Genomic DNA, 25,143 nt, shown 5'->3' with positions numbered 1-25,143 from the left:
CATCCCTGCGGGGAGACGCGGTACAGGCATGGGGAGGCAGGGGAGCCGCGGGTGTGTCTAAGACGCTGTAGCTCCGCCTCCTGTGCCTTGCTATTGTAATCTGAATGACCATCTCAGCACAGCCCCGCCTTTACTCCATCCTACTTTTTTGCCGAAGTGGAACTGAGGCTCGGGTTCGTCGACACACATCGAAAAAGCGGCACTGCGCATGCGCGATGCCGCTAAGCATCAAGGGAATTGTAGTTCCTTTGAAGCCGTGACGTTGCTGCAGGGAGCACGCTCAAAAACCCGGAAGTTGAGGAGAACATACAGAGAGGAAAGGAGGAAGTGCTGATAAAGCCTATTTATCTAGCGGGTAAATACAACATTTCGGCAGAAATAACAGCTAGGTTCATGATCTACAGTTGCAATAAAAAGTATGTGAACCCTTTTGGAATGATATGGATTTCTGCACAAATTGGTCATAAAATGTGATCTGATCTTCACAACAAGTCAACAACAAGTCACAACTATAGACAATCACAGTCTGCTTAAACTAATAAAACACAAAGAATTAAATGTTACCATGTTTTTATTGAACACACCGTGTAAAAATTCACAGTGCAGGTGGAAAAAGCATGTGAACCCTTGGATTTAATAACTGGTTGAACCTCCTTTGGCAGCAATAACTTCAACCAAAGGTTTCCTGTTGTAGCAGATCAGACGTGCACAACGGTCAGGTGTAATTCTTGACCATTCCTCTTTACAGAACTGTTTCAGTTCAGGAATATTCTTGGGATGTCTGGTGTGAATCGCTTTCTTGAGGTCATGCCACAGCATCTCAATTGGGTTGAGGTCAGGACTCTGACTGGGCCACTCCAGAAGGCGTATTTTCTTCTGTTTAAGCCATTCTGTTGTTGATTTACTTCTATGCTTTGGATCTCTGTCCTGTTGCAACACCCATCTTCTGTTGATCTTCAGCTGGTGGACAGATGGCCTTAAGTTCTCCTGCAAAATGTCTTGATAAACTTGGGAATTCATTTTTCCTTCGATGATAGCAATCCATCCAGGCCCTAATGCAGAACAGCAGCCCCAAACCATGATGCCCCCACCACCATATTTCACAGTTGGGATGAGGTTTTGATGTTGGTGTACTGTGCCTATTTTTCTCCACACATAGTGTTGTGTGTTTCTTCCAAACAACTCAGCTTTGGTTTCATCTGTCCACAGAATATTTTGCCAGTACTGCTGTGGAACATCCAGGTGCTCTTGTGCAAACTGTAAACGTGCAGCAATGTTTTTTTTTTACAGCAGTGGCTTCCTCTGTGGTATCCTACCATGAAATCCATTCTTGTTTAGTGTTTTAGGTATCGTTGTTTCGCTAACAGGGATGTTAGTATATGTCAGAGACTTTTGTAAGTCTTTAGCTGACACTCTAGGATTCTTCTTCACCTCATTGAGCAGTCTGCGCTGTGCTCTTGCAGTCATCTTTACAGGACGCCCACTCCTAGGGAGAGTAGCAGCAGTGCTGAACTTTCTCCATTTATAGACAAGTTGTCTTACTGTGGACTGATGAACAGCAAGGAGATGCTTTTATAACCCTTTCCAGCTTTATGCACGTCAACAATTCTTAATCGTAGGTCTTCTGAGAGCTCTTTTGTGCGAGGCATCATTCACATCAGGCAATGCTTCTTGTGAAAAGCAAACCCAGAACTGGAGTGTGTTTTTTTATAGGGCAAGGCAGCTGTAACCAACACCTCCAATCTCATCTCATTGATTGGACTCCAGTTGGCTGACACCTCACTCCAATTAGCTCTTGGAGATCTCATTAGTCTATGGGGTTCACATACTTTTTCCACCTGCACTGTGAATGTTTACATGGTGTGTTCAATAAAAACATGGTAACATTAAATTTTTTGTGTGTTATTAGTTTAAGCAAACTGTGATTGCCTATTATTGTGACTTAGGTCGCATACACACGGGCGGACTGTCTGTCCAACTTAGTCCGCTGAAACACATTTTAGCGGACAGTCTGCTCGTGTGTGGGCTTCAGTGGACTTTTTCAGCGGACTGTCTGGCGGACTAAGTCTTTCGGAATTTCCGTAATACAGTCCGTCCAACTTTGGTTTCAGCGGACAGTCCGCTCGTGAGTAGGCAAGTTGGACAGACTAAGTATGGCGCATGCTCAGAAAGGATTTACACGGCCGAAGGTTGCATTGCAGTGTATTGGACGTCGTATTTCTAGTCCCGTCGTACGTGCTGTACACGTCATCGCGCAAGCTTTCAGCGGACTGTCTGTTCATCGTGTGTGGTCAAGTCCGTTCATTCAAAAGTAGGACGGACTGTCCGTCGGATTGTCTGACGGACTTAGTTGGCCAGACAGTCCGCCCGTGTGTACGCGGCTATAGATGAAGATCAGATCACATTTTATGACCAATTTTTGCAGAAATCCATATCATTCCAAAGGGGTTCACATACTTTTTCATTACAACTTTATATAGCGCATAGATCAGATATTGCCAATTTTTTTTTTAGCTTTACAACCCTTTTAATGTTGATAGAGTGGAATCCCAACACTAGCTTCTGTGAGATAGATGTGCATGCACTCTCGATACCACAGAGAAGGGGCAAGCCTGCTTACTGGAAACAGTAGACCCTCAAATTATAGAGAGGTCTAAATCAACATGAGTACAATCAATGGCCAAATAGAACATTCAGGCTTTAGCCGGTTCCCAGGCACCATCCATCAATCCAGGCTACTATAGTATACGAGATGAATGGGCCACTTTCAGAGCGATAAACACCTCCAGGGGCAGCAGTGGGACCCTCAGTATTAACCTTTGTTTGTCCCAAGTAATTTGAGTTCCTTTGACCCTCATGACTCCCACACCAGAGCAACACACAGGCCAGGCCTTAGCTATTAAGTCATAGTAATAATAAAGAACTGAGCAAAAATTCACCGTGCTTCTTCCTGGTATAGACTAGGTAGCCCTAAAGGGAAAATCACCAGTCTGGGGTGAACACCTACATGGAGCAGATCAGTATCTGAGCTCAGACAGGGCAGATTATAAAATCCAGCTGGTTCTTATAATCAATTAAAAAGGGAGAGAGCACAAAAAGATTCTTAACAGAACAATAATACCCATCAAGTACAATATAGAATATCAGCAATTATAAGTGAAATATTTGATAAAAAAGTATTATACATATTACTAAAATTCACGTTACATGTGGTTTGGAACTAAGCAAATTTCTCATATGTGTCTTTCTATGAAAGCATTTGTTCACCATATCAGAATTGGGTTTGTTCCTTGAAATTAATAAGCTGAGAATGAAGATAATGAGTATCTTTAAAGATCTGTAATAAAAGTCCAGGAAAAATTATTCTGGTAATATCTGGATTCCTGAATTGTTAAGTGTTGAAGGTTCTATTTTCAAAATGCTAAATCAAAAGTTGGCTTAACCCCTTCCTGTCCACGCTATACCCGAATGCTGGCCACAGCCCAGGCCTACTTTGCCTGCCGGGTGCGCTCTGTGATCATTGAGTCTATGAGACTCGGCTGATCACAGATCGGAGTAAGGGATCGATCCCGACCCCTTACCGCGTGATCAGTTGTCAGCCAATAACAGCTGGTCATGTGATGTAAGCAATAGGCTATTTTTCTCCTCGCGCTGATAGCGTGAGGAGAAAAAAAAGTCGATCACCGGCAGTGGTTAGAGGTATATCAGTCCATATTAAGGAGAGCAGCCGTGGAGTCATCTGTGCCCACCAGTGCCACCTACCAGTGCTGCCTACCAGTGCACAACAGTGCTGCTTACCAGTGCCCACCAGTGCCATCTACGAGTGCCCACAGTGCCACCCATCAGTGCCCATAGTGCCACCTATCAATGTCACCAATCAGTGCCTCATCACCAGTGCTGCCTATCAGTGCCACCTACCAATGCCCATCAGTGACTATCAGTGACCATCAGTGCCAAATATCAGTGCACCTATCAGTGCCCAACAGTGCCATCTATCAGTGCTACCAGTCAGCGACACCTATCAGTGCCCTTCAGTGCCTATCAGTGCCACCCATCATTGCCATCTTATCAGTGCCACATTATATGTGCCTTTTAGTGCTGCCTTATCTGTGCCTATCAGTGCAGCCCATCAGTGCCCATCAGTGCCCATCAGTGCAGCCTATCCGTTTCCATCAGTGCAGCCTCATCTGCACATATCAATGAAGGAGAAAAATTACCTATTTGCAAAACAAACTATGAAACATGTTTTTCAAAATTTTCAATTTTTTTGTTTGTTTAGCAAAAAAATTAAAACCCCAGTAGTGATTAAATGCCACCAAAAGAAAGCTTAAGGCCCCTTTCACACATGCGGATGGTATGTCCGTATTTCATCCATCCGTTTGCGGATGAAATACGGGCATACATTCATCCCTATGGGATAGCGGGTGTCTGCGGATGAGCATCCGCAGACACCCGCTATTGTCCGCCTCCGCAAATGTCCGATTCTGCAGACGGAGGAAAATCCTATTTTTCTGTCCGTCTGCAGAGCGGATCGGATGAACACGGACACACGGTCCGTGCTCGTCCGATCCCCATAGAGGAGAGCGGAGAGCTGACAGGGCGGTCCCCGCACAGTGTGCGGAGACCGCCCTGTCCGCAGCCGGCTCAGCGGGGACAACGGAGCGATCCCCGCTGAGCGAGCGGATCATCACGGGGCGGATCTTTACTGATCCGCCCCGTGTGAAAGAGGCCTTATTTGTGTGAAAAAAATGATAAAAATTTCATTTGGGTACAGTGTTGCATGACCACGCAATTGTCATTCAAAGTGTGACAGCGCTGAAAGCTGAAAATTGGCCTGGGCAGGAGGGGGGTTTAAGTGCCCAGTAAGCAAGTGGTTAAAGGTACCCAACACAAAGATACTTTCCTATACTGGAGGTATGTCTTCAATACTGGTGAAGATTTCTACAGTGAAGTAAACCCATGTCCTAGGTATGGAGACAAGCTAGAATAAGTTATTTCTCCCCATTTTTGTCTTTAACTTATTCCAGTGCTACACAACATTGCCAGACTGCAGACTCCACAACAAGACCAGCACCACATCAACTCATGGCATCCACCTTCTCCTGTACATGGGGCATTGTTATCTAAGATTAATCTACAGATTAAATATTCCTGAAGATACTTACCGGTCCATCCATTAGCAGCACACAGCAGGACCAGGAGGAAGGAGAGGGACCCTCGGCCTCTCATTATGGAATTGTACTCTCTGTATTGATTTTTATCTAAAAATAATCTGCCCCTCAACACCCTCTGTTCACAGATGATATAGGTCAGCTTTTCTGTCTCCTTTATATAATGTTCCTCTACAAATGAGAAAAACACAACACACCAATTGGCAAATGCCAAGGCAAATTTCAAGTTTACTTCCTTTACTTCCTTATAATATTAATATTTATGGTCATAAACAAAAAAGGTAATTCATACTGCCTTAAGCAAGAAGGGTTTATAAACATCTTTGTATGAAGACATTATCAATAACGTTTTTGTCTTCAATATACATATATAGAACAAAAACATTCTAATTTCTTTAATTACTTCCAGGTATTTATTACCAGGCCAAGGCTATTTGGTTCCCAGGGTGAGAATGCCAAACTGCACCAATTGTCCTGGTTCATTGCAAATTAATCAGTATTAAGACAAAAACGTATTAAAAAAACTATTGATTAAATTAGGCTTAATTAATTAAAACAGCATTCATTCACACATTTTACCAGTATTCATTTTAGTAATTCCATTGCTACCACCGTTTTCTTTTAAGCTTTTTCTATTTGTTTGGATGAATAGTACACTGTAAAATTTCATTCTACTGTATTTTTTTCCCCGAGGTACACTAAAGCGTAATAAGCAACTTTAACACAACTGCATATCACTCTACCTATCCCATTCTCCATTCTAAAATAAGTTTCCAAAAAAAGTGCCTCACTATTAATGAGGATCCTTAGCCCTCAACATAATCCCCCTCTTACAAATTGAATTATTCCACCTAGTCTGCTTACCTCTTAGCCCTTGTACACACAGTCGGACATTCCGACAACCAAATCCGTCGGAAAAATTCAGACGGATTTAGTCCGGAAGTGGTTCAGAAGTGGTGTTGCATACACACGGTCGGACTAAGTTGTCAGAATTTCCGGCACTAGAAAAGGGAAGTTCAGCACCACGTCCGGCACCCTTTGGGGTCCTTCTGCTGATCTCGTGTTTATCGCGTGTTAGTAGAAGTTTGGTTAGAGACGATTCACGCTTTTCAGATTTGTGCTTCAGTTCGTTACTGCTCTTCAGTTTGTGCTTGTCGGTGTGTATCTGCTTATCAGTGCGTGCAGTCAGTTCGCATTTGTTGGTCATTGTGGACTATATCTTGGTATAGTACGCTTTTATTATCATTGCTTATTGTCTGCTCCTTTCTGGTTTTCAGGTCGTTCTTTCAGGCATTGCTGTTTATCGGTGCTTTCTGTTGTCCGTTCTGACCAGCCGACCGTTTTCAAGCCATGTTTCGTGTACGTACTCGTCGTAGAGTTTGTGCTCTGCAGGGGCTTCGTGTTGGGCTTTTATCTTTGACACAAGCCCCGGTTCATGAACAGGGTGAGGAGGAGTTTGTGGACCAAGAATTGGTTGCGCCAGCATGACCAGTTCTCGCACATGCCTTTGCTTCGTGATATCCGGGAGAATAATCCTGATGAGCTGCCATTGCTTATGAACTTTTCCAAAATGTGACCTAAGTCACAGGTATTACTGTATATACAGTATAAGTCAGTATGTGCGGTATGTGGCATTAACCACTTGCCGCCCGCCATATAGCAATATGACGGTGGCAAAGTGGTTTAGTTATCCTGATTGGACGTCATATGATGTAATCAGGATAACAAGCTGGTGCACGCTCACGGCGATCGGGGGGTGCGTGTGTCAGTCTGACACACCACAACTCTGATCGTGGTATGGAGCCTCTGACACAGGCTTCTTACCACGTGATCAGCTGTGACCAATCACAGCTGATCATCGCGTGAACCAGGAAGTGCCGGTAAATGGCTTTCCTCGGTTCACGCTGACAGGGAGAGCCGATCGGTGGTTTAGATATTAATGGCTGTGTGTTGAGTTATTTTGAGGAGACAGGAAATTTACACTGTTATACAAGCTGTACACTCACTACTTTACATTGTAGACAAGTGTCATTTCTTCAGTGTTGTCAATATTCCTATCGCACACATTCCCAGAAAGTATGGCTCTTAAAGTGGTGGGTGCTGTAGCAATTACCATTTGGGTCCTGGAAACATCAAGCAAGTGTACATATTCGCCAGCATACCATGGATCAACACTTCAGTCCAAAGTTTTTTTTATTGAGAGATATCACATCGCCCCCATCTTTAATTTCTCTTTTTATTTTAGAGTGAATTGGAATTATGTTATTTTTGACAGCCCAGTTGACATAACATCTTTTTCTCTTATGCCGTGTACACACGACCGGACTTTTCGACGGACTAGGTCTGGCGATCTTCCCGATGGAATTTCGGCAGAGTTCCGACGGACTTTCCGAATGAACGGACGTGGCCACACACAATCACACCAAAGTCAGACGGATTTGAACGTGATGACGTAGGACCAGACTAGAATAAGGAAGTTCATAGCCAGTAGCCAATAACTGCCCTAGCGTCGGTTTTTGTCCGTCGGACTAGCATACACACGAGTGGATTTCTCGATAGGAACTGGGTCCGGTGGAGTTCCGGCGAAAAAATGTGAAACATATCGTGTGTGGGCTCCATCGGAAAAGTCCAGTCGTGTGTACGAAGCATTACAGTAGCTTTATGATTTTATTATATGATGCATATGATGTCATTATAGACCTTTTTTGCTTTTGTGGGTTTACTTAATTTTGGCAACTTTTTAAAATAATTGTGATGTACCCATACCTACAAACTTTTTGAGATGAGAAAGAGGGACACCTATTATCAAAAGTATGTAGGAATAGGACACACCCCCTGTCACACTCGTAAATGAGAATTATACCAAAACAAAAATTGGTTAAGCCCACAATTGTATTTTTTTTTACCACTACTATTCCTTTATACTGGCTTTTGAAATTTACAAATGCAACAATTTAGAAATTGAATGAAAGGTTTAGCACTGGGAAACACTTTTTTTTGAAAGATAAAAAGGGCATTTTATATACAACTATATAGATAAGGAGGAAAGAAAGACAGAGGGACTTTGTTCCAAATTGGGGACAGTCCCTTGAAATTAGGGACGGTTGAGAGCTATGCCTTCCTCTTGACTAGTGATGGCCGAACGGTTCGCCCGGCGGTCGTTTCGCGGCGAATTTCGGACTTTTGCGGTCCGCTCGTTCGGCGGACTATTGGCGCCGTTCGCCCGGCGGACCTTTGTGTTTAATGTGTAAAAGAACTTTGACCTATGATGACACATCCATCATGGGGTACAGGACAGCCAATTGAGACATGACAGCACATGGACACTTGGACATTCCCCCTAACCTATAAATACACCCGATCCGGTGGCCATTTTATATTCTTTCTTCTGTCACTATAGGGAAAGGTTGCTGTGTGGATTAGGGAGAGATATATCGCTAGCTATTTGGTACACAAAAGTTCTTTTCAGGACTGGTATAGGTGTTAGGTGTATATAGGTTTGCTGTGCTACTGATTCTTGCAGCAGCCTGAGTGTCTTTTGTCAGTTTAGAGAAAGGGACAGGGCGGTGTGTGCTGCAGGGAGAGTCAGTTTAGTCATCATCATCATCATCATCATCATTAGCTGTTACTATCAGGTCCACAAAAGATCTATTCCAGTAACCAGTAATCGTTCCAGTCTCCTCTTTTTTGCCAGTTTGTATAGGTACAGGAAGGAAGCAGTGTGTCAGGCAGTGAGGGTCAGTTTAAAGAGTTGTTGTTACTATTAGTTCCACAAAGGTTCTTTTCAGGACTGGTATCAGTGGTATGGTAATAGGCTTGTACACGTATAATATTCTTTCTTCCAAATATAGAAAGAATATTATACTTGACTGCTGCCCTTCTGCTGCAGTCTGCTAATCATTCACAACTCACTTGTTCCACAAAGCTCTTTAACAGGACTGGTAACTTGGTCTGGGTAGGGTGCTACAGTACATATTGTTGAGTGCGGTACAGTCTGCTGTTCTGTAAGGACTGCTATCGGTCCACAATACATAGGGTTGAGGTGCACCACTGCTGACCGCTGCCCTATACTGCAGCAGTCCTTCAGCAGTATAGGGACTGACGTACAGTCTGCTAATCACTAACACACAACCTGCTTGGTCCACAAAAGTTCTTATAAGGACTGGTAACTTGGTCTAGGGTGCTACAGTACATAGGGTTGAGTGCGGTACAGTCTGCTGTTCTGTAAGGACTGTTATCGGTCCACAATACATAGGGTTGAGGTGCACTACTGCTGACCGCTGCCCTATACTGCAGCAGTCCTTCATTGGTATAGGGACTGAAGTACAGTTTGCTAATCACTAACACACAACCTGCTTGGCCCACAAAAGTTCTTATAAGGACTGGTAACTTGGTCTAGGGTGCTACAGTACATAGGGTTGAGTGAGGTACAGTCTGCTATTCTATAAGGACTGTTATCGGTCCACAATACATAGGGTTGAGGTGCACTACTGCTGACCGCTGCCCTATACTGCAGCAGTCCTTCATTGGTATAGGGACTGAAGTACAGTCTGCTAATCACTAACACACAACCTGCTTGGTCCACAAAAGTTCTTATAAGGACTGGTAACTTGGTCTAGGGTGCTACAGTACATAGGGTTGAGTGAGGTACAGTCTGCTATTCTATAAGGACTGTTATCGGTCCACAATACATAGGGTTGAGGTGCACCACTGCTGACCGCTGCCCTATACTGCAGCAGTCCTTCAGCGGTATAGGGACTAAGAGTTTTGTCACAGGGTGATTTAAAAAATGACAGGCAGAGGAAGAGGCAGGCCCTTCCGCAGGGGTGGTAGGGGTAGGGCAGGAGCAACAGCCTTGAGCCAAAGTAGGAAGTTGCAGAAGGTGCGTTCAATTACTTTAAAGGACGCACCAGACTTGGTTGAGTGGCTGACTCAGCCTTACTCTTCTGCACCCTCCTCATCCTCTCGATCTGCACCCTCTTCTTCACTCTCTGCTATGTGCACCCCCAAAGACACTACCACCAACAACACCACCACCACCACCACCACATACCTTCCACTTGAGTCACAGGAATTATTTTCCGATCCATATCAAGAGGACATTTCTGATGCGCAGCCACTCTTGGTATTGGATCAGGAAGAGGAGGTAGCAACAACCGCTACTCAGCAGTCTGACGACAGTACCCAGATCAGCCCAAGGAGGAGGTTGGTCCCCGGTGTTGCTGCCTACTCCGAGATCTCTACTTATAGCGGTGGGGAAGGTGACATTGATGATGACGTGTCTAGTGATGTCACGTGGGTGCCCACAAGAGAGGAAGAGGAGGGGAGTTCAGAGGGAGATATGGACCAGCAGATAGGGAGGAGAAGCAGGAATAACTTACATTGCACAGGAGGGACAAAGCAGACTGCAAATGTATCAGGAGTGAGTCACCGACCATGTACGGTCACATCTGGCGCTCCCAGGACACCGGCACATGGCTCCACAGTGTGGGCTTTTTTTAACGTGTCCGCTGCTGACAATAGCGTTGCCATCTGCAATCTTTGCAGTCAACGCATTAGTCGCGGTAAGCCCAACACTCACCTAGGGACGACCGCCTTAAGAAGGCACATGAGCAGCCATCACCGAGCCCAGTGGGAGCAACGGAACACACAAAGCCACACTGCAGGCTCTCACCGTCCAGCCTCGTCTTCTACTTCTCCTTCTCCACTCTCCTCACAATTGTCCTCCACTCCACCTTCCATCACGCCAAGCTCAAGTTTTTCTGCAAAAAGGCAGGCTTCCGTGGGCCTAATGTTCGAGCGTAAAAAAATGATGACGCCGGATAACCCTCTTGCCCAACGGTTGACGACTGGCTTGTCAGAACTGATAGCCCGCCAACTACTGCCATATAAACTGGTGGACTCTGAGGCCTTTCGCAAATTTGTGGCCATTGGAACACCACAATGGAAGGTCCCAGGAAGGAAGTATTTCTCAGAGAAGGGCATCCCAGAGCTATATGGCCATGTTCAGCGGCAAGTGAATGTATCTCTGGCACACAGTGTCGGTGCCAAGATACATCTGACCACAGACACGTGGTCTAGCAAACACGGGCAGGGAAGGTATATCACTTTTACTGCCCAATGGGTGAACCTTCTGACGGCCGTCAAGCATGTAACCCGTGGCACCCGTGTAGATTTGGTTTTACCGCCACGGATTGCATGCAGGCCTGACTCTTCTTCTCCTCCTCCTCCTACTCCATCCTCCTCCCTCTCCTCCTCAGCTGCCTCCTCCTTTTCTGCTGCTAGCGTCTCTTCCGCTGCACCGCCCAAGCTCCCCAGAACCTATTCCACATGCCAGGTGAGACATTGCCATGCCGTGCTGCGTCTGTTGTGCCTGGAAGCCAAGAGCCACACTGGCCCGGCACTCCTTTCAGCTTTGCGTTCACAGGCAGATCAGTGGCTAACACTGCTCAATTTGACAGTTGGTAAAGTGGTGTGTGACAACGGTGCCAATCTGCTTAGCGCATTGAAACAGGGCAAAATCACGCACGTGCCATGCATGGCACACGTCTTAAACTTGGTCGTGCAGCGATTCCTTGTCAAATACCCTGGGGTCCAGGACATCTTGCGGCAGGCAAGGAAAATCTCGGCCCATTTCAGAAGATCTTACACGGCCATGGCTCGCCTTGCTGATATTCAGCGGCGACACAATCTGCCGGTCAGACGTCTTATTTGCGATTGCCCGACGCGATGGAACTCAACCTTCTATATGCTTGATATGCTGCTCCAGCAGAAACGTGCAGTTAACATCTACCTGTATGAACTCTGCGAAAGAAACGGTTCTGGGGAGCTGTTTTTTTTTTCACCGCACCAGTGGCTGCTCATGCGCGACGCATGCAGACTTCTGCGGCCATTTGAGGAGATCACCAAACTGGTCAGTCGCAGCCATGGCGCCATCAGTGACATGGTACCTTATGCCTTCTTTATGGAGCGTGCATTGCGTCGTGTCATTGATCAGGCTGTGGAGGAGCAGGAGCGGGAAGATGAGGAAGTCGCAATGCTGGATGAATTCCCAGGGGGGGCTACTCTATCTGAGACAAGTCAACAACAGCAGTCTGAAGAGGAGTCAGAGGAGGATGGTGCCGGGGCGGATGAGGAGGAGCAAGAAGAGCATGCTTTAAACCTTTCTGGGATCCCTGTTGTGCGTGGATGGGGAGAGGAGAATGAAGAGGACGACATTATCCTGGATGATGAGCAGGAGCCAGGCCACCACACCGCTTCCACTTTAGTGCAAATGGGGGCCTTCATGCTCCAGTGTTTTAATAGGGACCCCCGTATAAAAAGCATAAGGGTCAAGGACCAGTACTGGGTGGCAACGTACTTAGACCCCCGGTACAAACACAAAATGGCGGAAATGTTACCGCCGTCGCAGAGGGCTGTCAGAATGCAGGACTTCCAGGCCTTGCTTCGAGAAATGCTGCATTCTGCTTTTGCATGCGCTGGCAGAGGAGCAATTCCCACTCCCAGAGAAGGATTTGCGGGTACCAATCCAACAGCGCCTGCAAGAAGAGGCCGGTTTGAAGATGTGTTGGTGAATTCGGATATGAGGTCATTCTTTCAGCTGACCCATCGACAGGTGTCATCCGGATCCAGCATCAGGGAACGCCTAGACCATCAGGTGTCCGACTACATTGGGTTAACGGCCGATGTGGACGCTCTGAGGAGTGATGAACCCCTGGACTACTGGGTGGGCAGGCTTGACCTCTGGCCAGAGCTTGCCCAATTTGCAATCGAACTGTTGGCTTGCCCCTCATCCAGTGTCCTGTCCAAAAGGACGTTCAGCGCAGCAGGGGGGATCGTGACCGATAAGCGTACTTGCCTAGCTCACGACAGTGTTAACTACCTCACATTTCTAAAAATGAATGAGGCATGGATCTCGGAGGAATTCAACACATGTGACCAGTAGACCACGTATATGTCTATAAACTATTTTTTTAATCAAACACACAGACCTTCTTTCTTCATTTGGCTCACTTCCTTGTCCCAAAAAAGCACACCGTACTATATGCCCCTACCCTCCTCTTTGAAGAGGTTGAGCGGTGTCATATTTCTACTGGGGCTGCTTATGAGGGGATCACACCATCCCTGTGCTGTGCTGACTTCCTCCTGGGGGTTCTTATTATGAGGGGATCACACCATCCCTGTGCTGTGCTGAGTTTCTCCTGGGCCTGCTTATTATGAGGGGATCACACCATCCCTGTGCTGTGCTGACTTCCTCCTGGGGGTTCTTATTATGAGGGTATCATACCATCCCTGTGCTGTGCTGAGTTTCTCCTGGGCCTGCTTATTATGAGGGGATCACACCATCCCTGTGCTGTGCTGACTTCCTCCTGGCGCTGCTTACGGTGCTGCTGTCAGTGCTGTATATCACGGTGCTGGTGTGAGTGCTTAATGTCACAGTGCTGCTGTCAGTGCTGTATATCACGGTGCTGATGTCAGTGCTTAATGTCACGCTTCTGATGTCAGTGCTCTCTATCACGGTGCTGCAGTCAGTGCTGTATATCACGGTGCTGATGTCAGTGCTTAATGTCACGCTTCTGATGTCTGTACTCTCTATCACGGTGCTGCTGTCAGTGCTGTATATCACGGTGCTGATGTCAGTGCTGTATGTCACGCTTCTGATGTCAGTACTCTCTATCACGGTGCTGCTGTCAGTGCTGTATATCACGGTGCTGATGTCAGTGCTTAATGTCACGCTTCTGATGTCAGTACTCTCTATCACGGTGCTGCTGTCAGATGACTCTATCACGGTGCAGGTGTCATTGCTGTATGTCACGCTGCTGGTGATCATCTCCTGCACCCTCTTCTTTGCCTACTCTGGTCCCTGACCTTCCTCTCCTCCATTGCCTTCATGCGCTCCACAGTCCTGAATTGTCAGAACAATTTCCCATATAAAAAAAGAATGCTTGTAGTTATCGATCCCAAATTCACCTCATACATGTATTATGTCATTGGCCATGTGGTGGGTCTATGTTTGCCCAGCTAATAATTATTTGGTGGCTGCAAATTTGACCTAAAGTTTTGCGAAGTTCGCCTCCCATTGAAGTCAATGGGGCCCGCCGCGAACGTTCGGTTTCGCGAACGGTCGGCCCCGTTCGCGGTCCGCGTTGCGAAACGTCCCGTCGGAAGTTCGTCCATCACTACTCTTGACATAGGTTGGTAGGTAGATGGTGAGCAAAGAATCGGAGGCCTGGCTACATTTTACACTCAGGATTTGCCACAGCTGAATTAATTTGTGCCTCTCATTAAGAAGAACAGCTCAGGGTGTTTGATTTTGCTTTTTATTCTGACTTGCAAGTGTACCTAGTAAAAGGTAAATCAAAAGCACTACATGGTAAACTGATTTTGCAGGGTAATGGCCAAACACATTATTCATGTATATAAAAAAAGGAAACAAAGGTTAAAAATTGTATTTCTGTAAACAGCCCAGAATCCATTGATGCCTACTAACCCTTCCAAAATTTCATGGTGGTCTGGCAGTCCCAGATATCCTGAAATACTCTCAGGCCGCACACTTGGGGAGGGCGATAGACTGGTGCAGACATGGTGCCTTCAAACTCTGGACACAACAATACAGTTCTGTCCCTCTAAGCCCTTGTACACACAGTCAGAAAATCCGTCGGAATGTGTCCTATCGGACCGTGTTGTCGGATAATCCGACTGTGTGTGGTATGCATCGGACTGATTCCGTCGGAATATCCGTCGGACCCAATTTTCCAACTTGTTGGAAATATTTTCCGACCAACTGGTTCGATCGGACATACTCCGATCATGTGTAGAGAATTTTGATCGGACCAAGTGCCACGCATGCTCAGATCAAATTCCTACATCAAAGCTATTGGCTACTAGCCTGAACGTAGTCCCATCGTAACGAAATTATGTCATCACGTTCTGAATGATCGGATTTGTTGACAACTTAGTCCGACCGTGTGTATGCAACAGTTTCGGACAAGATCCGACGGACAAAATCCGACGGATTTGGTTGTCGAAATCTCCGACCGTGTGTACAGGGGCTTATGAGGGCACATTGGGGCTATACAGCCCTTCCTACAGTTCTTAAGACACACCCAATCATTGGTACCACCCTTCACATCTGTTCACAAATGTGCCACAACTCTGCCATTTCCTCAGACCATTCTCCCTTATTTCCCATTCTGGGCAATCCAAACTTCCCCCTGGGTCTAGAAGATAGGGTGTTTTAAAGATTATCCTCTGCAGACTGTTTTCAGGCCTCTCACTTTCTTACCACAGAAGCATGGCCCTCAATTTCGGCCTTGATGCACCCGACAGGGCCTTTTTCCCTGGATTTCTGGAAAGCCCTGCAATTTCATAATTTCTTTCTTAGGCCTTCCGACACAGTTGTGGCACCCACTGACATCGTTCGTGACATATTGCATGGACAGCGATGCCCTACCTCACTCCCTTTCTAAAATGTACTCGCTCTTATATGCCCCACAGGATAGCTTCATGCTACCTTGCATCTGTAAATGGGTGGCTGATCTTGATAGGACCTTCCCACCCAACCAGGTTAGAAGGATTATCCAATTTGCTCTGAAGTCATCCGCATGCACCTGCTTCCAAGAGAGCAACTTTAAGTTGCTCCATAAATGGTATTAAACACCTTCAGTTGTGTGCCAATATTCCCCTGAAGCTTTGGATCATTGTTGGAGGTGCTGAGAAGCAGGGCAGATTGGACCATTTCTGGAGGGAAGTGTGAAGAATTGCCCAAAAGTTTACAGACTATATGGTTAAAGAGGACCCTGCCTCTTTTCTTCTCCATTGCTTAGATATCACTGTTAAGGTTTATAAGAAGTCGGTCCTTTGTCACTTATTTACTGCTGGCAAAGCCTGCATTGCACTAAGATGGAGAGACCCAAACCCTCCTCCTATCTCGCTATGGCTTCATAAACTGAAGGATGTCAACAGGATGGAGGACCTGATGTTGACTGCTCAAGGTAGATGAGAACGGTACTAAAAAACATGGCTCCACTGGAACATGTTTGTATACTCTGATGAGGGCATAGCCTTAATGGATGACTGCTCTGGGGAGTGACTGTTCCTAGACCCACAACTGGCTCTGGATATACTGGCCCAGCAACTTCCCTTCTTCCCCCCTCCCTTTTTTTTATTATTATTAGTTCCCACTTTTCCTCCATGTCCCTGACCCTTTCCCGCTCTCTAATTAATATAAAATGCTTTGTCCCATTAGTTGTGGAAAATTTTATGAAGATGTATTAGATGTATTTTAATATGTATTGTCATAAGAGTCCCCCCAGTGTTCGTTCTCCCCCAGACCACTCTAAAGAGCAGACTGGGGCAGACTGACGCTAGTTGAGACCTGTTAGGTAGTGGAAAATGTCCTGTTGCTTGGAGAGAGGTGTTTGTGGAGTGAGGATATGTCCGCCAGTGAGGGGCCCCTGTGCAATGCACGGAACGATCATCTGGCGGGGATTTGTTCGCCCTGCAAACACATTATCGGTTTTAGTGGATGTGCACTCTTGTCATCCCTGTATGCCTGATAAACATATTTGGGGTGCCATGGCGTACACCTGCGGATAGCATCCCATCCACAAGGAACTATAGTATAAGGATTCCTATCAGAGGAATTGTAGTCATTGGTTATTGTATATTGTATCATTTATCCTGTGTTACATCCTTCTATGGTCATGTCCTTATTTGGTAATTTCCTGTGCGGTCACAAACTGCGTAGGAGGGGTTTAGCTGCTGGAGGCAAACCCTCCAGGGCGTGGCTTCCTGTTTATGTGTAAATAAAAGCAAACGCATGGCTCAGAAAAGGCAGTGATGCTGAGATGAGGACGGTCATGTCTGATTACTTGGATGAGTGGGTTTTTAGGTAAGATGCATTATATCATTAGATGGAAATGGGTGCTTATGAGCACAGGAGATATGGCTGTGTGCTCTGTGTACAGCCAAATTTCTACAACAATACGTTTCCATCAGGATATGTTCTGTTCCTTGTGCATTATCCTTTCTGGTATGTGGTACTTTGACCTTTCTGCTTACACATCTTGTGGCATGTGATATCGTTGTTGAACATGTTTGGATGCAGTATGTTGGAAACTATCCTGGTAAATAAAGAATTAAAAAATATATATATATTTGTCAAAAACACAAAAAAGTTCTATTTTAATTTGAATTAATGCAACAGTGTCAGATCAGTTTGAGACCTAAAATTAAAAAAGGCAAAACATTCTCCCTATACATATTTTTGTAATTCAGGCTGAAGTTTTCCTAAATAAAAATGGCAGCAAAGAATGGCTGATTTTGAAGAGCCCAAAAATGATTTATTGATTTTTTTTTTTTTATCAATAACAAAACATCCATCCACTATACCAACACCAACACAAAATAAGTGAACAAACAAAAATGATGAAGTAGATTGCAGTGTAAGGAGGTGATCAAACAATATTTAGACAAGAGCAATTTTCCATCACACAGAAATACAAATTTGCAAAGCAATTGAAATGGCAAGTGTTGACAGTGAATGAACAAAGGGACGTGCAAAAATGAGCAAAATGATTTGGCTATTAACCACTTCCCGACCGGCGCACGCCAATGTACGTCGGCAGAATGGCACGGGCAGGCATATTGGCGTACAGGTATGTCCGGTTTTAAATGCCGGTCGGGACCCCCGTGAGTCCAGTCACGGGTCCTGCGGACTCGATCGCCACAGGGATACCCGCGATCATCTCACAGGGCGGCTGAACAAGGAGATGCCGTTGTAAACAGCATCTCCCCGTTTTGCCTAGCAACAAGTGACGCTGATCTCTGCTCCATGTGATTGGAGCAGAGATCAGTGTTCACTAAAACAAAGCCCAGCCCCCCACAGTTAGTAACACGCCCCTAGGAACACTTAACCCCTACACTGCCACCCACTGGTTAACCCCTTCACTGCCAGTGTCATTTACACAGGAATCACTGCATTTGTATAGCACTGATTGCTGTATAAATGACAATGGTCCCAAAAATGTGTCAAAAATGTCCGATGTGTCTGCCTTAATGTCGCAGTCACAATAAAAATCGCTGATCGCATTACTAGTAAAAAAAAAATATTAGTAAAAATGCCATAAATATATCCCCTATTTTGTAAACGCTATAACTTTTGCGCAAACCAATCAATAATCTCTTATTGTGATTTATTTTTACCAAAAATATGTAGAAGAATACGTATTGGTCTAAACTGAGGGAAAAAAAATTATAAATATTTTTGGGTATATTTATTGTAACAAAAAGGAAAAAATGATGCGTTTTTTTTTTTCAAAATTGTCGCTCTATTTTTGTTTATAGTGCAAAAAATAAAAAACGCAGGGGTGATCATATACCACCAAAAGAAAGCTCTATTTGTGGGAAAAAAAGGACGTCAATTTTGTTTGTGAGCCATGTCAGTTAAAGCGACGCAGTGCCGAATCGCAAAAAGTGGTCTGGTCTTAAGCCAGCAAAATGGTCTGGTCTGGAAGTGGTTAAGCAACGTTCAAAGAAATAAATGTGCCTGTACTGTAAAACATGGACAAAAATGTAATTGGACCTTATATAACACAGGATCCATTGGATGCATATAGGAGCAAAAGTAGAACTTTGCTGTCAATGAAGTATTTTATTGTTCTTCTTTTTCTTCTCTGGGACACCTCTTCAACTTCCCTGAAACAGAGAGCATATTTAAATAGAAATGAAAAAGAATAAAAGATTAGAAAAATATATTTTTGATCTACATATGTAAAAAAAAAAAAAAAGATGTTCATATTCTTTTTGAGCATTTCAGGTGATTTATTTTTATCCTTATTATGGTTGCTGCTGCTCCTGATGCCGGGTGCAACTGCAGACCTGCTTTGTAATTTGTAATAATTGCTTGCACGCTTCTGGAAAAAGCTTTGATAAATTCCAACAGGCCCAAGTGCAGAGCCTCCGTAGTTGTGGTGCATGCATATAGGCTTTAATAAATTTAGCAAACTATGATGTTTATAAGGGTCCTTTCACATGAGCTGTTTGATCAGGTCCACCTGTCAGTTTTTTCAGGCGGACCTGATTGGACATTGCAGTCTACCTATGAAGCGGTGGATGTCAGTGGATACCCGCCGCCATCCGGTCCGATCCTGTCCGCAAAATTCAGACGGATGGTGGTCCTATTTTGCCATCCATCTGGTGGATCGTATCCGATAGGGTTGGATGGAAACAGACAGGCGGTCCATTTCTATCCCATTTTCCCATGGAGGAGAGCGGGACTGTGTCCATGTTTGCTGTGCACAGTGAGCGGACACAGACCTGTCATCCACCTGCTTAGAGGGGATCAACGAAGCGATCCCCCGCTGAGCAAGCGGAATCTGCAACACGGAGGTGACCGCGAAAAGGGCTTGGAGAGTATATTACCATGTTTAGCATTACCCCTGTAGGAGCCGCTTGGTAGATTGGGTTCTCTGTTTTTTTGGCTGTGACTCTGAGAACAACCTTGTCCCCTCCCACATACCTCTTTAAAGAATAAGTTAACCTTTGGGAACATGTTACATGTTCCACCCGTTTTGTATGGTGGAACATGTAACATTTCCCCACTGCTGCAGTTCCCGGTACCTGCTGTCTCTTTTGTGTGGTGCTCCACCCAAATGGCCATGCAATTTATATATAGAGCTCTCCTATCCTTTGCGGCTTCAATGAACTAACATGGCACTGTGAGTGCTTTGGAAATCCGTTGATTCTTCCTGTCAGAATGTATCGGCTTCTTTGTACGAGCAAGCCTACACATTGACAGGTCTACAGGAGGCCTGCATGGCACCATTGATCTGCTGATCACTGGTGCAATGCTTTTCAGGCTCCTGCAACAAAAAATGCAATTTTTTTTTTTTTTTATCTGTAACTGTGACCTGTGAACTTATACTTTAACCTTGTCGCTGCCAGAGACGTTTTGCATTTTTTCACATACGTTTAAAAAAAAAACATTTTTCGGACTGAAGATTACAGAAAACCCCAAAATATTATATATTTTCTGAAAGCAGACACCCTAGAGAATAGAATTGTGTCAGTTACAATTTTTTATGTCAAACTTTTTAACCGCAAAAGTCTAGGGAATGCAAAATTTCTGTAAAAAACACACCAAGTAAATTCCAGGGCAAACAAACGCAATAAACGACCAACATTTTTGGTAAAATATAAAAGCTGAGGTTGCACTAAGTAAATAAACACTTAACATGTCCAAACCTTCAATTTGTGTGCACCCGTGAAATGGCGACAAACTTCAGTACCCTATATTTTCTAATAGGCAATGCTTCAAAAGCTCCCTATAGGTATCAGTTTAATGTTACGGAGAAGGTCTTGTGTTCGAATTATTTCTCTCCCTCTGGTGTGCGTGGCCCGATGTAACGTGTATCGCAATCAACTTTTTCATGAGTGGGTGCCCAAAGCATGCATTTACGTTCATATATGTGGGGGGACTCAAAAAAATTTGGAGGGGTTATGTTCTTGGGTCTAACTTAATTTAAAAAAAAACAACTTTTTACTTAACTTTTCTTTCCATTACATAGGTGACATGTTCTGTTTAATGAGACATGTAGGGTCTTATGTCTCCTCTGGGATCCACTGGATCCCCTGAATGTATTGTAATGCAGATCACATTGCAAAAACATCTTCTCCTAGCTAAACTAGCCAGGGACACCGAGACCTTGACCCAGAAGTTACGCCAGGGAGGGGAGGAGTACCAGCTGCTGGCACCTGCCATCTTGCTCCCGGGCCCGCAGGTGGGCAAGCGGAGCATAGAAAGCATGTTAGGGCACTGTGGCGGGGGACGCCTGTACTGGAGGTGTGTGTGAGCACTGCTGCAGCACGAATGCTTTCACATGACAGGTAGGCGTCTGCCTGTCACTTTCACACACAACCCCAATGGCTGCAGCCATGGATTGTGTGTGAAACCCCCTCTGCTGTCAGGGCCGTACGATGGATGGGGCAGCAAAAGGGTTACGTGAAAATTGAACAGGTAGAAAAATCAGCTTGGTCACAGTGAGCTAAGCAATGCAATCATTAGGTTATTGCAGCATGGATTTGGATGCAGTACCAAATGATAAAATGAAACCCAGCAATAAACAGTGTCAGCAGAAAACAGTATTAGCTATAATGACTAATCCCACAGTAACTCCTCTGCAACCAGTAGTCTATCACCACTTCAGAGTACACTCTACATAGATAGTTGTATATCTATGTACAGTGGTGTGAAAAAGTGTTTGCCCCCTTCCTCATTTCCTGTTCCTTTGCATGTTTGTCACACTTAAGTGTTTCGGAACATCAAACCAATTTAAACAATAGTCAAGGACAACACAAGTAAACACAAAATGCAATTTGTAAATGAAGGTGTTTATTATTAAAGGTGAAAAAAAATCCAAACCATCATGGCCCTGTGTGAAAAAGTGTTTGCCCCCCTTGTTAAAACATACTATAACTGTGGTTGTCCACACCTGAGTTCAATTTCTATAGCCACACCCAGGCCTGATTATTGCCACACCTGTTCACAATCAAGGCATCACTTAAATAGGAGCTGCTTGACACAGTAAGGTCCACCAGAAGATCCTTAAAAGCTACACATCATGCCGAGACCCAAAGAAATTCAGGAACAATTGAGAAAGAAAGTAATTGAGATCTATCAGTCTGGAAAGGGTTATAAAGCCATTTCCAAAGCTTTGGGAATCCAGCGAACCACAGTGAGAGCCATTATCCACAAATGGCGAAGACATGGAACAGTGGTGAACCTTCCCAGGAGTGGCCGGCCGCCCAAAATTACCCCAAGAGCGCAGCGACGACTCATCCAAGAGGTCACAAAAGACCCCACAACAACGTCCAAGGAACTGCAGGCCTCACTTGCCTCAGTTAAGGTCAGCGTTCATGCCTCCACCATCAGGAAAAGACTGGGCAAAATGGCCTGCATGGCAGAGTTCCAAGGAGAAAACCACTGCTGAGCAAAAAGAACATCAAAGCTCGTCTCAATTTCTCCACAACACATCTTGATGATCCCCAAGACTTTTGGGACAACATTCTGTGGACCGATGAGACAAAAGTGGAACTCTTTGGAAGGTGTGTGTCCAAGTATATCTGGCGTAGAAGGAACACTGCATTTCATAAAAAGAACATTATACCAACAGTAAAATATGGTGGTGGTAGTGTGATGGTCTGGGGCTGTTTTGCTGCTTCAGGACCTGGAAGACTTGCCGTGATAAAAGGAACTATGAATTCTGCTGTCTACCAAGAGATCCTGAAGGAGAATGTCCGACCATCTGTTCGTGTACTCAAGCTGAAACGAACTTGGGTTCTGCAGCAGGACAATGATCCTAAACACACCAGCAAGTCCACCACTGAATGGCTGAAGAAAAACAAAATGAAGACTTTGGAGTGGCCTAGCCAAAGTCCTGACCTGAATCCTATTGAGATGTTGTGGTATGACCTTAAAAAAGCCGTGCTCGAAAACCCTCTAATGTAACTGAATTAGGACAATTCTGCAAAGATGAGTGGGCCAAAATTCCTCCAGGACGCTGTAAAAGCCTCATTGCACGTTATCGCAAACGCTTGGTTGCAGTTGTTGCTGCTAAGGGTGGCCCAACCAGTTATTAGGTTTAGGGGGCAATCACTTTTTCACACAGGGCCATGATGGTTTGGATTTTTTTTCACCTTTAATAATAAACACCTTCATTTACAAATTGCATTTTGTGTTTACTTGTGTTGTCCTTGACTATTGTTTAAATTGGTTTGATGTTCCGAAACACTTAAGTGTGACAAACATGCAAAGGAACAGGAAATGAGGAAGGGGGCAAACACTTTTTCACACCACTGTATGTCTCTAGAGAGGTACCTCTGGCTGTGAGTGATTACGGCAAAGTCCCTGTGAAGCAGCTAGTTGGTAGGTGGTTCATAGCTCTAAACCTTAAGCTAATGGTGGGACCCAGTCTTTAAGGTGGTGTACATGAGTATAGCCCCTTTTAATTCTACATGCAGTGATATAAGCCACTGAGCGAATGGACAATCTTTCTATAGTCTCATTCTCTACTAGCAGCGGTAAATCATTTGCAGCAGTGGCTCCTTAGCAGACCCAGTGATAATGCAATTCTAAGTTCAGGTTTTCAGCTATCAGCAACCTTGGCAAATCTACACCTTGGTAACTCCAGTTACTGCACACAGGTGTCAGAATTCTGGTTCACAGTCTCAGGATTTAGAGTTGTAGCAGGCAGCAGTACACACTCTCCAGTCCCCCCTCAGCAAAATCAAGTCCCCCGATTGACGGTAAAAAAGCTCCTTTCTGCTTGTAGACTCCGCGGCTGGCCTGAGGTAGATAGTGTTATTTAATTTGGTATGATGGTCCAATGGGAGCACAGAGAGCAACTGAAGCACAGTGTCCTAAATTTCTCTCTTTTTCTCTCTCTAGCCAAGCACCTGGCTACTGTCAGTGATGGGTTCTTAGTAGCTCACTTCTCAGTGCTCAGCTGTCAGATGATTGTCAGCACTCATTGTTTCCACAGTGGCTCACCTGGTTATCATTACCTACTTATCAGTCCAGCCTACAGCCAGCCCCTTCCGGCTATTTGAACTGCCTTTTCATGCTTTCGCCTTGGTCAACATATCCTGTATGTCTCTGCTGAGTTCCTTTTAAATACTTTGCCCAGCTAAAGTCCCTTCTGGTTCCTGATGTTTGGCTTCTGACTATGCTGATCCCTGGCTTCCTGATTACTGGGTCTGATTACCCATTTTGGCTTCCGAACCCTGGTTTACAGTATGTTTTTGACTACATTCCTGATCTGTACTTTTTTTTTTTCTACATCATTAGGTATGATTTTCACTGCATTTTCTGTCTCAGTCTGACTCATGGTTCCTGACAGCTACATACATGGGGATATCTATGGTAGTTTTTGTTTTGATATGTGAGAACTGTGCTACCCATATTTTATATTATTAAACAGAGCTGTTGTAGCACTTTAGCGGTGAACTGTAGTACAGGTTTTCTCTTCACACTTTATATAAAATTGGTTGAATGGCTCAGATTCTTATATGCATTTATGTCAGGGCTGGGCTCAGCCCTTCCTTCTCTGAGCTGGCCGCTCAGCTGTTGGATAGTTGCCAGCTCCTATCTCTCCACAGTTACTCAGCTGTTGATGATATCCTGCTCATCAGTCCTGCCTAGTTAAGCCGTCCAGCCCAGAGTATCTCTGCCTTCGACCTTGGTCGTCATCCTGCATTCCTGTTAAAAGTCTTGCTTGGCTGACATCCCTTCTGGCTCCAGATCCCGCTTGTTGTTTTACTACGCTCATCTATGGCTCCCTGACATTTGGCTTGTCGGCTCCTGAACTCTGGCTATGCTTTGACTACGTTTGTTCTATTTACTTTTATTATTAACCACTTTCAGACCGGGCTTCTTGCTGGCTTAAGACCAGACCACTTTTTGCGATACGGCACTGCGTCGCTTTAACTTACAACTGCGTGGTCATGCAACGTGGCTCCCAAACAAAATTGACGTCCTTTTTTCCCACAAATAGAGCTTTCTTTTGGTGGTATTTGATCACCCCTGCGATTTTTTATTTTTTTTTTATAAACAAAAATAGAGCGACAATTTTGAAAAAAGCGCATTATTTTTTACTTTTTGTTATAATAAATATCCCCCAAAAATATATAAAAAAACATTTTTCCCTCAGTTTAGGCCGATACGCATTCTTCTACATATTTTTGGTAAAAAAAAATTGCAATAAGCGATTATTGATTGGTTTGCGCAAAAGTTATAGCGTTTACAAAATAGGGGATAGTTTTATGGCATTTTTATTAATATTTTTTTTTTTTACTAGTAATGGCGGCGATCAGCAATTTTTATTGTGACTGCGACATTATGGAGGACACATCGGACATTTTTGACACATTTTCGGGACCATTGTCATTTATACACAATCACTGCTATATAAAT

The 25,143-nt window shown here is 44.7% G+C and overlaps 1 protein-coding gene and 1 pseudogene across 2 annotated transcripts in view; both read right to left on the bottom strand.

Moving 5' to 3' along the window:
- LOC143925620 (uncharacterized) overlaps positions 1-5,229 on the bottom strand; it is a 42,113-nt pseudogene extending 36,884 nt beyond the window's left edge.
- Positions 5,230-18,736: 13,507 nt separating this feature from the next.
- Positions 18,737-25,143, bottom strand: part of LOC143923366 (uncharacterized) — a 62,566-nt gene continuing 56,159 nt past the window's right edge. For both annotated transcript variants that reach the window (XM_077446988.1, XM_077446987.1), the window contains one exon: positions 18,737-18,869. In XM_077446988.1, the coding sequence (XP_077303114.1) occupies positions 18,826-18,869 (44 nt within the window). In that variant the 3' untranslated portion in view covers positions 18,737-18,825. The remainder of the gene's footprint in view (positions 18,870-25,143) is intronic.

Source organism: Lithobates pipiens, unplaced genomic scaffold (assembly GCF_037356315.1).
Source record: "Lithobates pipiens isolate NorthernLeopardFrog02 unplaced genomic scaffold, aLitPip1_a1.2 Scaffold_22, whole genome shotgun sequence".
Lineage (NCBI taxonomy): Eukaryota > Metazoa > Chordata > Amphibia > Anura > Ranidae > Lithobates > Lithobates pipiens.
The sequence above is the reverse complement of the archived record's forward strand: the minus strand, read 5'-3'. Positions and strand labels throughout refer to the sequence as shown.